This window comes from Lathamus discolor, chromosome 5 (genome assembly GCF_037157495.1).
Source record: "Lathamus discolor isolate bLatDis1 chromosome 5, bLatDis1.hap1, whole genome shotgun sequence".
NCBI classification, from domain to species: Eukaryota; Metazoa; Chordata; class Aves; order Psittaciformes; family Psittacidae; genus Lathamus; species Lathamus discolor.
This window is the reverse complement of record NC_088888.1, coordinates 6669312-6682264: the sequence shown is the minus strand read 5'-3', so window position 1 is coordinate 6682264 and position 12953 is coordinate 6669312. Positions and strand designations below refer to the sequence as shown.

The following is a 12953-nucleotide window of genomic DNA, read 5'->3' as shown; positions in this document are numbered from 1 at the left end:
CTGGGCGCCGGCAGGGCCGGGGCTGACGTCCCCGCACGGGGCCGGCCGCGGCCGGGCGGCAGCGCTGCTCGGTACCGGCGCACCCCGCGGGGCCGAGGCCTGCAGACGGGCGGTGCCCGGTAACGTCAGGGGGCGTTCCGCTCCGCTTCCGGGTCACCCCCCCCGCCGCGGCGGGCCGGGCCATGCGGAGGGGGGCCGGGCGGCGCCGGGCCCTGCCTGGGCTGCGGCGGGGCCCCATGGGCCTGGGGCGCGCCCGGGGCCGCCGCGGGTAGGCAGGGGAGCCCCGGCGCCATGTACACGTTCGTGGTGCGGGACGAGGGCAGCAGCGTGTACGCCGAGGTGAGCCGGCTGCTGCTGGCCAGCGGGCAGTGGCGGCGCCTGCGGAGGGACAACCCGCGCTTCAACCTGATGCTGGGCGAGAGGAACCGGCTCCCGTTCGGCAGGCTGGGTAAGGCTGCGCCCCGCACAACCCCGCTGCAGCCCGGTCGTGCCCGTGCCGCTCGCTGCGGGCCGCAGTCATCCCCGGGCGCTGCGGGCAGGGCGTGCCAGGTTTGGGAGGGGGTGTCCCCGGTGTCCCCGCTGGCACCGTGTGCCGGGCTCCCCGTCACGGGCACCCGGTGCAGCCCCCGGTGCGTCCCCCAGAACAAAGCGGGGGAGCCGGGAGGGTCTCGGTGCAGCCGCTTCCCGGGCAGGGCTCTCCGCAGGGCCGGGTCCCTGCCATCGGCTGCATCAGGGCTTAGAGGGATCCCCCTTCGCAAGCTCTCGGAGGGTGGCTTCAGCAGTGCCCCCCCCCCGCCAGAACACACAGCCCAGCCTGGGGGTGCGAGGCGCAGAGGGCACCTGGAGACCCCCCCCCCTTGTATGCCACAGACCCTCGGGGTCCCAGCACCCATGGGTGCAGCCCCCACCTCCTGCCCTGCCTGCTTTGTACTGCAGCAACACGCTTGGGGACACCCCTGCAGGGGTTTTCCCCCCATTGCAGGGGCTCTGGTCACCCAGCACGGGGCTGTGGGGAAGGCGGTGGTGCCTGGTGCAGGGCAGGGGCGTTGCAGCGCTGAGCTTACATGTTATGGGGGTGTTGCTATTGTTTGGGACTGGTGAGGGAACAGGTCTGAGCCAGGCACCATCAAACCTTTGCACTGGAGCTGAAGCTGGTGGGGGTGTGCCTCTGCAGGGGATGACAGCATGTATGGTGCCTGCTTGGAGCAGGGTGAGGGTTATTCCAGAGGTTCTCTGCGTGTGTAGGCCCAGGCCAGCCTCCATCCCCTCCTTTCTCCCTCCTTCCTGAGCCCCTCGGTCACACTGTCAGCATGCAAGGTCCTGGGAGCTCCCCTGTGCAGGATTGTCCCCTGCCTGCCATGCATACTGCCTGTCCAGGGCACAGCTGCCTGGTCCTCTGCCCCATGGATGAAGAAGAGCCCAAGAGCAGGCAGGGAGAGTGCCATGCGCTGCCTGCAAGTGGGGAGAGCTGAGCCAGGCGCTGGCAGCATTGTAAGGACCAGAGATGCACAGTCATTGCCCACGGCTGGCAGGTCTCTGTGCATGGTGCCAGCTGCTGTGCTGGCTCCTGTCACCAGGCCTGTTGGAGCAGGTTTGGGATGAGAGCACTGCAGACCCCAGCAGTTTCCCTCCCGCAGTCCCCCATGTCTGCATCCATTGGCTGGCAGGACCCTCCTGGTCTCCCTCCCTCCTCTTGGACCTGGTTTCTTCCTTTCTGGGGTGAGTTTGCAGCACTTCTTGTGGCTGCAGAAACATCAGAGCAGGAGGAGCTCCCTTGCCCCAGCAGCTCCAGGGCAGGATGGCTTTTGCAGCCCTTTTCTTGCAGTTCAGACCCAGCACTGACTGCTCTTTCAGACTGCAAGTCGCCAGCTCCAGCACCTTTTCCCTTGTCTCCTCATGTGTTTGTGAGTGACAAGTCCACATCACATGGCAGTGCCATCTGGTCACCTCCCAGCGTCATGGTGTCTGCAGCAGGCAGGGAAGCGCCAGGGGAGGCTTAAAGCAGCAAGGATGCTCACATGCAGTGTAGCCAGGCTCTAATGTGGCCAGCAGGTTGTGTCTTGGCACTGGCTTCTTTAACCCATCCTCTTGTAGCCAGAGCTGGTTGCCTGAAATGAGTAGATTCAAACCAAAAATAACATGGTTATTTTGATGCATCTTCCAAAAAGCTGTATCTTCTCTATAACATTTTCCTAAAGCTGTCGTCCTGAGCAACTGTTGCATCAAAGCTGGGTTGGTTTGGTTTTCCTAAAGTCTCTGCTCAGTGGAAGGAGACATTAATTCACAGAACTGTAGCTATTTACATCACTTGGGGTTGTACTAGTGGGCACCATGTGAGTAAAATTAGGTGAGACATGAGGAAGAAGCTCTTCCCTGGGAGGGTGCTGAAGCCCTGGCACAGGGTGCCCGGAGAAGCTGTTTCTGCCCCATCCCTGGCAGTGCTCAAGGCCAGGTTGGACAGGGCTTGGAGCAACCTGCTCTAGTGGAAGGTGTCCCTGCTCATGGCAGGGGGTTGGAACTGGATGAGCTTTAAGGTCCCTTCCAGCCCAAACCATTCTATAGCTTTATTCTATGTCTTGCACTCAGCTGGAAGCTGGACAGGATGGCAGCAGTTGTCTGTAGTGTAACACAAATCTGGGCATCACCATGCAGTCTCTCCCACACAGCCACTGCAGCTGAACATGGATGTGCAAGAGGTGAATGATGCCTGGGGCAATACCTGGGTCTACCTCTGCAAACTCCCAGAGTGAAGTAAGACACACATCCTTTAACATTTCCCAGTGTCCTACAGAGAATCCTGCTGCACATGAAGAAAGAAATGAGGCCCTGTCCTAAGCTGTGTTCTTTGTATCATGGTGAGCTTTCCTGCATCCTGCTGCTGCATTTAAGAGTAGCTGAAATCTTCGCTTTTAAAAACTGCCACCAGGAAATGGAGAACATTCTTTGGTGATGTTGCCAGTTCCTAGCATGAATTAGGAAATCGTTATTTTCCATTGGAATATTGAAGTGTCAGGTTTTTGTAATTGAAAGAAAGGAAACCCAGGCGCTAGTACCAGCTTAGAGTCTGTTTCTGTGACACAGGGCAAGGAAACAGCCTCCATTCTGTGCCCTCCTGCACAGGTCCTTTCCACCAAGCACATGTGTTTCCTTTATTAATAGAGAAGTTTGTCTGATGTCTTTGTTTCCCCTTTTTAGGCCACGAACCCGGTCTCGTGCAGCTGGTGAATTACTACAGGGGAGCAGACAAGCTGTGCCGCAAAGCGTCTCTAGTGAAGTAAGACATGCACCGAAACATTACATGGGTTGGGCAGAAATTCTTCTGAGCATGGTTGAGCGTTGAAGCTCTTGAGAAGGTATTTCAGAGAGCAGCTGCCCTGGGAGTGTCCCGACACGTGCTCTCTTCAGGCTCCTGTGCTGGTCTCTGGAGCTATCTGAGTGCATAAAGACTTCTTTGTAACTTCAGGGGAAATGCTATTTCCACTGAATTACATCTGCTTGAAACCAGAGAGTGCATTGAATCAGATTAGAGCCAAATCAAAAGAGAGGAAAAAAAAACCAAACAACCCATATCTGCTCTTTTTCCTTGTGGACATTTAATTCAAACTTACCCTTTTTATTCTCTGTTTCGTACAGAGATGAGACACTAATATGCCTTCAGCTAATGAGATTTGTTGGTCAAACAGATGCTTGGAAACATCTCCAAGCAGAGCTCTGGGGGTTATTTCTGCATGACCAGCTATGCCAGGCTCTCCTGGGGAAATGTGGATGAGCTTTCATTGTAGATAAGCTCTTCCCTGTGCAAACTCTGCAGCCATTAGGGCATCTTCATGTCAGAGCTCTTGATCTCCTTCAAGCATTTGATTCCACATTAGTGTTTGTGCTGCCTCTTGCTGATGCAGTCCTGCAGACTGGGTGTGCTGATCCAAGGTCTCTTTTTCCCCTGTGAAGAACCTGGTCCCAGTCACTTCACAGCTGTGGTGGTGTTTGTCAGGAACTAGCAGAGTGTTCTTTACACAAGCACTTGCAGTGCTCCCCAGCTGGATTTCTCTGGCCCATGGTCTAGAGGCAGTGCTGAAAGTGCTTGCACACCTCTTTTTCGTTCCTGGAGCTTGGCTGACCTTTCTAACTGTGGGTGAACCGTGCATCCAGCTACTTAGGAACCCAAGGGACCACAAATGACGTTCCTCAAGGCAACCAGGATGTCACTGACTGACTGCCACTCAGTCTCTCACAGAGAGAATCAGCAAGTTGTGAGCTCTGCTTTTGGCCTTCGGCAAGCTCAGAGTGAGCGTTAAGAGGGGAGGGCAGCAACCATGACTCTGAAAGAAAATGGGCCTGGGCTCTGCTACCAGGAATTTGCTGGCATCTGTAGACGTTATTGGAAGGAGAGATGTGCCAGAGACATCCAAGACACTTTCGGACATGAAATGTGTAACTGTGTCCTTGCTTTCAGTGGGTTGCCAGCAGTCTTCAGTGGCCACTGCTATTCACCACCAAGCAAAAGAGCCCAGTTAATTATGATTTTTACTTAAATGATGCCCATGCAGGTGGGAGCTCTGGAGATTAACAACCTGTCTCTGTTCACCCAGGCTGATCAAGACAAGCCCTGAACTATCGGAGTCGTGCACATGGTTCCCGGAGTCGTATGTGATTTACCCAACAAACTTGAAGACCCCTGTGGCTCCAGCCCAGAATGGAATTCGCCACCTCATAAACAACACAAGGACGGACGAGCGGGAAGTCTTCTTGGCAGCCTACAACAGGCGACGGGAAGGCAATGAAGGCAATGTCTGGATCGCCAAGTCCTCAGCTGGTGCCAAAGGTTCATTCCACAACAAAATGAGCCACCTTTTCATTATTCCATACTCTTGACCAGTAGAGTCCTGGGGTTTGGCTAAGCCCAGCTGATATCTAGCATGTTTATGAAAGGCTTCACCTTCCAACTTTAAGCTAGTCAAGCCAGCACAGTGCTCTTCTTTGTCTGCTTGGTGGCATGGCTCCTGACAAGCGTTGTAACATGCACACAACGCTTAGACATGGATGGCGGTGAAAGGACCACCCGTTTTCTATGTTTGTTATCTCAAAATATGGGAAAGTTTGCTGCAGGGAGAAGGCAGCAGGCACCAGGAAGCAAGGGAAATACATAGAGCAGGAGATAACAGAGAGCAAAATGGGATACGAGGAGGAAGGCAGCAGGCAGGACAGCAGCCTCCAAGGGCAAGGATCCCAGCTCTCCATGCTGTAGCTAAGCCTGCTGCAAGGAGTCTGCATGATAAAACTGTGCCTCATGCTAGCATCCTTCACTGCTCTGCTCTCTTGGCTGTGTTACTGAGAAGCAGCAGCAGAATATGCTTATGTTTGTCAGGGAGGAGGAGAGATGAGTCATGTTAATCTTCTAGAGGAAGTTTTAAATGTCTGGGGATTACTTTTAATGAAGAGGAAAGCTTGTCAATATTAATTGCCCAGGCACAGCTGCTGACCTGGGACAGGTCTAGTGGAAGCCTTGTTGTCCATCGGTGAAAGGAAAATCAGAGGTTTAGGATGTCACTTAAAAATTGAGGAATTTTTCAACTGTGGCTAGAGGTTTTGATCCTTTCTTTGGGAGAAGGGTCAGCTGGCCCATGTAAGCTGCTTTGCTGCCTCGCTGGGTACACAGTTTAGCTAACCTCCCCCTTGATTCACCGTCTGTCCAGTGCAGAGGCTTACAGAGGTGTTGTTTCCCTCTTTCCCCCAGCGCACAGCCTGTGGTTGTACCAATGCCAGACAAGTGTTAGATAATTTTACCTGAGCTGGTTTATCCCTCATGTGGCACCATGCCATCTTTTTATCAAATCCCAGAAGGGATATGTTCTCTCTTCATTCCTCTGCAACAGTGGCTTCAGATCTGGGCTCCTGCAAGAAATACACAGTGACAGCTTCAGCCATAACGTGGCAGTATTTGATCAGCACATCTAAGATCCTCCACAGCAGGGAAAACACTGTCTGTATGGATGAGTGTTTTGAAATGGTGCTTTTCCTAATTCAGCAATGATTTTAATAGTAGCTGAAATGAATTTGGTGAGCAGGGCGATGCTGTGCAAGCGTGCATGGCTTTTCTCTGGCAGCCAGAGAAGCCAGGCAGGGGTTTAAAGTCAGTCTGCTGTCACAGGTACCTTTGGTTCCCATTTGCTTTAGCTCTGGTTACTGGGGAGAGAGATCCCTGTACTGTGGTAACAGCCACATGGCTTTGTGGGCAAATGAGCCATGGTCCACTTGAGCCCTGAAAAAGCTCCAGCAAAGGCAGAAGGATCCTCAGCCTGATTTTGCCTTTGTCTTTCTGTGCCAGGGGAAGGGATCCTTATTTCTTCAGAGGCTGCAGAGCTCCTGGACTTCATCGATGAGCAGGGACAAGTGCATGTGATTCAGAAATACCTGGAGAAGCCGCTGCTCTTAGAGCCAGGGCATCGCAAGTTTGACATCAGGTAACCTTTTCTGCTCTTGTAACACTGGTTTCCATTTTCGTGCTCTTTTTCTTAAGCCACTGTGACTTGTTCTCTTGCCCCTCAGGAGCTGGGTTCTTGTGGATCATCAATATAATATCTACCTCTACAGAGAGGGTGTCCTGCGGACCTCTTCCGAACCATATAACAGTGCTAATTTCCAGGACAAAACCTGCCATTTGACCAATCACTGCATTCAGAAGGAGTATTCCAAAAACTACGGGCGGTATGAGGAAGGGAATGAAATGTTCTTTGAAGAGTTCAACCAGTATCTGATGGATGCCCTGAACACAACGCTTGAGAATAGCATCTTACTGCAAATCAAACACATAATAAGGTAGCCAGCTGCCTGTTGCACAGGGGAACATAACCCTTCAGTGACAGGGAATGTGTATGGACACAGGTGGGGAAGCAGACAGACTGACTGACAAGGGAAGGGTTTCAATTGTGTAAATTTAAGATAAAGCCATAAACGCCCCAATGTCACTGCTCAGTGAAGATGGACCTCCATAGGTGCTGCTCTCTCAAGGGTATGTGTCAATGTGTCTGCAATTTGCTAGTTGTGGCTGGAGAAGGATGCAGTGAGGTCACTTGGAAAGGGAAGAGGGTAGGTCAAAAGACAGGTCTGGGAGAGGTTGAGGTTAAAATAAGGTGTGAGAGGAGAAATGAAGACAGACTTAAGTCTGTGGGATCTCGCTACTTCCCCCACTATTAGGAAGCAGCAGCAAATCTCATTGGTGTAGGTTGTCTTCTCAGTCCATACAGAGCCACCTACCTCCTGGGCACAGAAACTGCCTGGAGGGAGATCTTGGATGCTGCAGAGAATCCAGGTCTTCGCAAAGTGATCCTTCATGGTGGAATTTACTTTCGAGTTCCCCATTGCTGTTACTTACGTGATGTTTGAGGAACTCTGAGGCAGACAAGGTCTCAGTGGCAGTTCCTTGGGGACCTGGTGTAGCCCTTTCTGCTCTGACTTCTGTTCCAGGCTCTAATTGCACATCATGTTCTTCAGCTTGCCTCATTCAGTAGCGAGTGTGGCTGCTGCTCTCCAGCTCTTTGGGAGTTAACTCAGGGGTGTCCCAGATGTTTTTTGATGGTTGCAGGTTGTCAGTTGTCAGGGACCTGCTTACCATGACGTGTTGGATATGGCTTCTAATTTGGGGCAGGCCCAGAGCAACAGGGGACCCCTCCAGTTAACTGTGCTATACATGTGCTCTCAGAAACTGCAGTGTGACACGTCTGCAGGGCAATTAATCTTGAGTTTCTGTTTTTCCCTTCACAGAAGCTGCCTTACGTGTATAGAGCCTGCAATCAGCACAAAGCATCTTCACTACCAGAGCTTCCAGCTCTTTGGTTTTGACTTCATGGTGGATGAGGAGCTGAAGGTTTGGCTGATAGAAGTCAATGGGGCCCCAGCCTGTGCCCAGTGAGTACTCAGTTTCTCTAATACCCTTGTGATGCCACTGTTCACATGCCTTACCCAAAACATGGCTGTGTTCCAGCTCCAAGTGACAAAAGGTGGAAGAAAGTGAATGGCAGGGGAGTTTTCTAGGCGCCAGACACTAGTTAGTGCCATTTGATTTAAGTTCATTGCTCCTGTGTCTGGTATCTTGCAGCTTCTTTCCTATGCGAGATGGAGAACTAACCTTAGCTTTTGGACATAAGGGTTTGAATATAACTTGGGTCATCTTTATTGATGCTATTGGGTTGAAGTTCTGTTGCAGAATTAATGCTTCAGGGGTCAAGCAGTTTTTCAGTCTCCCTTGTGGAGCCACTGGTGGCTGGTCTTTACTTGAACAGATGATAAATGAGTAGCATTAAGGGCAGCAGCTGGGAGTGAGTGAATGGATTTGTAAGCAGCAGGACCTCAGAGCACACTATGAATGCTGCAGACATTGGATCAAAGCCTCCAGCAGCTGCAGGGAGGCTGGGACAGCCAAACAGCTGTGCCCATGAACATCTCTGCATAGGCACAGCAGGAGGTGGTGTATTACGTGATGGAGATGACTGCAGAAGACTGAAAATCTTTGCTAAATGGGCAGTGTATCATGTATGAGCCTGGCAAAACAGAACAGACTGTACATCACTACATTAGAATTTGATTAGATTAGGTATAGATTAGATTAGAAGTAGATAAAACTAGATTAGAACATCACTAACGGTAGTCAAAAAATACATGTCAAACCTATTAGCCTGTTCAGCAGCTTTTTCAGAGCTAAGGCTTGGGGAGCTTTCTGAGTTCAGGATGCCCCCTTCACCATGTGCACTGTGATGCAGTACTGCCTTGCACACCCTTGTGTTGCTGTACGGGCAGAATTTGGCTGTTGCTGGGTGGATTTGGGTTGCAGCAATGCTCTGTTTGCTTTGTGCCTCTATGGGAAACTGCATGTCCACATAAAAATTAGTCAGGGGGCTGCTGGTTTGTCCCGCCTGGGTGTCTGATCCTGTCTCTCTCTCTCATCTCTTAGGAAGCTGTATGCAGAGCTCTGCCAAGGAATCGTGGATGTAGCCATCTCTAGTGTGTTTCCCCTCAGTGACACTGGGCAGAAGACAAGCCAGTCATCGTCGATCTTTATCAAGCTGTGACAACAACAGGAATTGCCTCTGCTGTGCACAGGGATAGACTGCACCCGTCGGCTCCGCACAGTGCAGTGGCTTATCTCAGTATCATGCCAAAAAGTGATAAAGACAGGCCTCCTATATTCTGGGAAATCATGGAGGAAAACAACAAATCCAGGCATCCACACAAGAGCTGCAATGAGCCAGAGCTCTGGCCAGATAACTCTGCCTGCATTCAACAAAATCCACTTTAGAAACAGCTCGTGTGACTTTGATACCTGAAACAAATCTCTGGGAGAACTACAAAATAACCTTAAAATGAAACCCCAACAGGGATACTATAATACTGTATTAGCTCCTTCTTTTCTATAGAGATACCGCTGGGTTTTTTAAAGGAATTGAGTGAAGAGAATGATGATCTCCCAGGACATCGTGGCTGGGAAGTTGTCCTCCTCCCGCTGTGTTTCCTCTTTCCTCACCTACTGCATCATTAGTGCCTTAGCTCAGCTCCAAATAGGTGACTCCTTTACTTTGTTCCTGACATATTTTGTAGAAAGGAGCAAGCTCTTTTGCATCGCAGGATGCCTAAAACCAGGAACACCAAGAAGTCAGTTTCCTTAAGTCATGTTCCAAGCTGGTTGGCTGAACACCCAGGCAACGGCTGGCAAAAGGGTGCTGAACTGCAGGTGGTGAATTAACCCAAGCAAGGAAGGCAGTTTTGTTCATTTATAGCTATCCCATTTCCTAATGAGATTTGAATCAGTGTCCGTCCCGGTCTGATGCAGTTGGATTCAGTTTAAAAGAGGTAGAGACACCCCCTTGGGGCTCACTGGCAGGCTGTAGGATTTCTAGCATCACTTTTGTGCTGAGAGCATTTCAAACAGCAGAAACCCAACATCCTCAGTTTCTTTGGAGACACTCCAGTGGATTGAGCCTCTTCTTTCAGCTTTCACCTTCATTCATTTGAGCCTCAAATCTGAAACCTTTCAACCCGAATGATTTTTGGCCCATTTGGTCCAGCCAATTTTATTCTCCTCCGTTTGACTAATGCTGTCATTTTCTGCCTTGAACACAGTCCACAGCTCTGTCCCAGCTCTGGGGAAGGTGGGTGAGGCTTTGCAGACCAGGAAAGGCATTCCCTGTGTACAGGTTTGCCACACAGCTGGGAAGCCATGTGTTTTGGTGGGGAAGGGGAGATGAAAATCCTTGAGGTCCCTGAATTTCAAAGCTAACATCTACTAAATCCTTGGCTTATTGTCTGCCCTGTGTAGTGCATCTGAATTTTCAGTGTAAGCCCAGTACATCCCTCCTAAGGGCAGAGCTCAGTGGGTGGTGGTCAGGGCTGTGTTCTGCTGCCTCTGGCAGGAAGGATGCTTGGCACCCAAATAAGCTGATTCCTGTTACCCAAACCAACCAAACAAGAAGAGGTTGTGGAAGTTACAAGCTGCCTGTGTGTAATGTGAAATGAATCAACCAATGGGATTTCTGCCTCCCTCAGAAGATCCTAGTGCTTTGGTGTACTTGCCTCTGCTCCTGATGGAGATTTCAGAGATGTTTGTGCCAGCAAGATGATCCTGGCACCTTTCTGAAGGCAGGACTGAAGTGCTCAGGCCTCCTTGGAATGATGCATTTTGATGGTGCTGTCATGGGATGGACATTCATTGTGACATGCTGTGAATCTGCAAGTGGCATCATTTCACACAAGATGAAGAGGGACCGTGAATGCATCACTTCATGAGGTGGGGAGCACTGGGTAAGAAGCTGGGAGAGGACTGTGGGCTAAGAATTCGTTGGGATTTTTAACCTTATGGTAGCACATAGCTGTCAAAATGTCACTGCAGGCCAGGTAAAAGCATAGTGGTAACAGTCCAAGGTAGAATGTAGACTGTAATGGTTGTTGCTCAACTTGCAAAGTTCACCACATCTCTCTTGGCATTTTCAGATTAGCTTATGTGAGCCTAAAAATCACACCTTTGTGTTCAGCAAAGGGAAGATCTAATAGCATTGCTCTGGTCCAGGATGTGGCTGGGGTGACAGAGGAGAGGCTGGGTTCTCCTGAGTTCTAGGGCAGACAAGAGCAGAGCACAAACTGAGAAGGGAAAAATGTTCCCCATCATGAAATGAGAAATGCTAATTTTCTGGAGTGCTTGACCCATCCTTCTTTTCTTCCCAAAAGGGAAATCCCTCTCTTAGTGCACAGTAATGTGAGATTCCTGCCACTTGCCTGGCAATAAGGGCAAGGAAGCTGCCTGGATGCAAGCAAAAGCAGCTAGAGCTGCCGGGAGGAGACAAGAGCCTCTGTCTAACCCAAGGCCCGTTCCACACCAGATTGCATTGTGGCACATCGACAGCCAGGCGTTTTTTGTTGCTCAGTTGGAAGTGGGACTTCGGCTGAATGGTAGAGCCATGAGCACAGGCGATGCAGCAATTCATACCCTGCCCACAACCAAGCTGGGCTTGGGGGAGATGGCGGGTCGGTGTTGCTTTAATCGTTACCTTGTCTGCTGAGATTTTTAGGAATAGGCAGCCGCCTCTGGAGGAGAACAGCAGGTCTATGTGTGTTTACCCTCTGCTCCCAAAGTCCTCCCCAGGGTAGAGCACAGGAGGTGAATGATGAAGGACAGAGAGCACAGTGCTTAAGGTCTCGCACAAAATACTAGCTGCAAGGTGGAGTAGAGGATGTGTGTGTGGCTGAGGCACACATTGCAGCCATGTGTGCACCTTGGGATGCTTAAGCAGCACGGGATGCTTGGGAGTACCAAGGGATGCTCACAAGCCCTTGTGAAACTTGTTTCTTTCTTTCTTTTTTTTAGGAATACGCAACAATAAATGTTTTCCAGTTTATTTCAGCTAAAAAGTCAATAGGAAAACATATTACAACATATTGTGAGCTTTCACAGAGAGTGGTGCTGGGTTTCCAGAAGACACCTCCCGTATTGCAGAGTGTCTCTAGTCTTAGTTGTATCCCTTCATGTCAGGCTTGAAGGATTTCAGGCCCAGGTGCTCTGGCTGTGTTTTCCAGCAGGGTCTGGTCCCGCTGGACTCTGGGTTTCAGGTAACTCCCCTGTGGCTTGTTTTACACCAGGTTAGTCGTGATTACCGCGCAACAGCTATTGTGCTCCTGCTGAAATCCAGTGGCTGCCCATAGAGGACGCCGGAGAAGTCGAAGAAGGGCTCAAAAGCCACTTCATCCCAGCTTCCCAGCGCTGCTGTGACCATGCATGTCCCTGCTCCCAGCATTGCTTGTCCTCCGCGTGGAGCTCTTCGCCAGGAGAGCAGTGCTGTGCCATCTGTAGGTTCATACCCATGTCTCATTGCCCGTGTCTGCTACGGCAGCCCTCGGAAAACCGTGGTGCTGAGAAGATGGTGGGGTACGTGTGGCACTGCCACCCAGCTCCGGTTTGTGTCCCCATGTCAGCATGTGCGTGTGGGGCCGGTGGGTCTCCGGTGACTCTTACCCACATCTCTCCTAAACCATCATTAAAACATGTGAACCCCATGGCCTGCAGTGTTCCTTTGGGGAGATCAGGTCCCCGGGGAAGGGGGGAGTGTTGCCCCCCCTTGCATGGAGGTTTCCTCACCTCAGGGTGACGAGTGCGAGACGGCAGCATGGCCCTGAGGGGCTGGCCTCACATACCAAGGCTGTCGCAGCACCCACAGGAGATGGAGGGAGGCTGTTTGAGGGTCAGGGGTGCAGAGGCAACAGGGAGTGATTGGGGGAGTGTGTCAGACCTTCCTCACTGCTGCTGCAGGGGCCTTGGGGTGCACATAGCCGGGACATGGCTCCGATGGGGGAGCAGAGCTCTGGGGGACATGGCTGGGGCTGCCTGAGGGGGGCAGCGATGGAGGGACACGGCCGGGGATGGCTGAGGGGGGCAGCGATGGGAGGACACAACAACAGGTGGCGCTAGAGCA

At 51.5% G+C, this 12953-nt stretch overlaps 1 protein-coding gene across 3 annotated transcripts; it reads left to right on the top strand.

The window, feature by feature from the left end:
* Positions 1-174: 174 nt before the first annotated feature.
* On the top strand, positions 175-12537 carry TTL (tubulin tyrosine ligase). 3 transcript variants are annotated; one of them, XR_010612820.1, is made up of 8 exons: positions 175-448; positions 3196-3274; positions 4590-4822; positions 6326-6461; positions 6547-6816; positions 7762-7905; positions 8948-10777; positions 12124-12537. XR_010612820.1 is itself a non-coding variant. In XM_065679564.1 (7 exons), the coding sequence occupies exons 1-7, from the start codon at positions 292-294 to the stop codon at positions 9063-9065; spliced, it is 1137 nt and encodes a 378-aa protein (XP_065535636.1). In that variant the 5' UTR covers positions 175-291; the 3' UTR covers positions 9066-12537. The 3 variants fall into 3 exon arrangements, 1 of the variants encoding a protein (XP_065535636.1); XR_010612819.1 differs by having other exon boundaries at positions 8948-10791; XM_065679564.1 differs by having other exon boundaries at positions 8948-12537.
* The last annotated feature ends 416 nt before the right edge of the window (positions 12538-12953 follow it).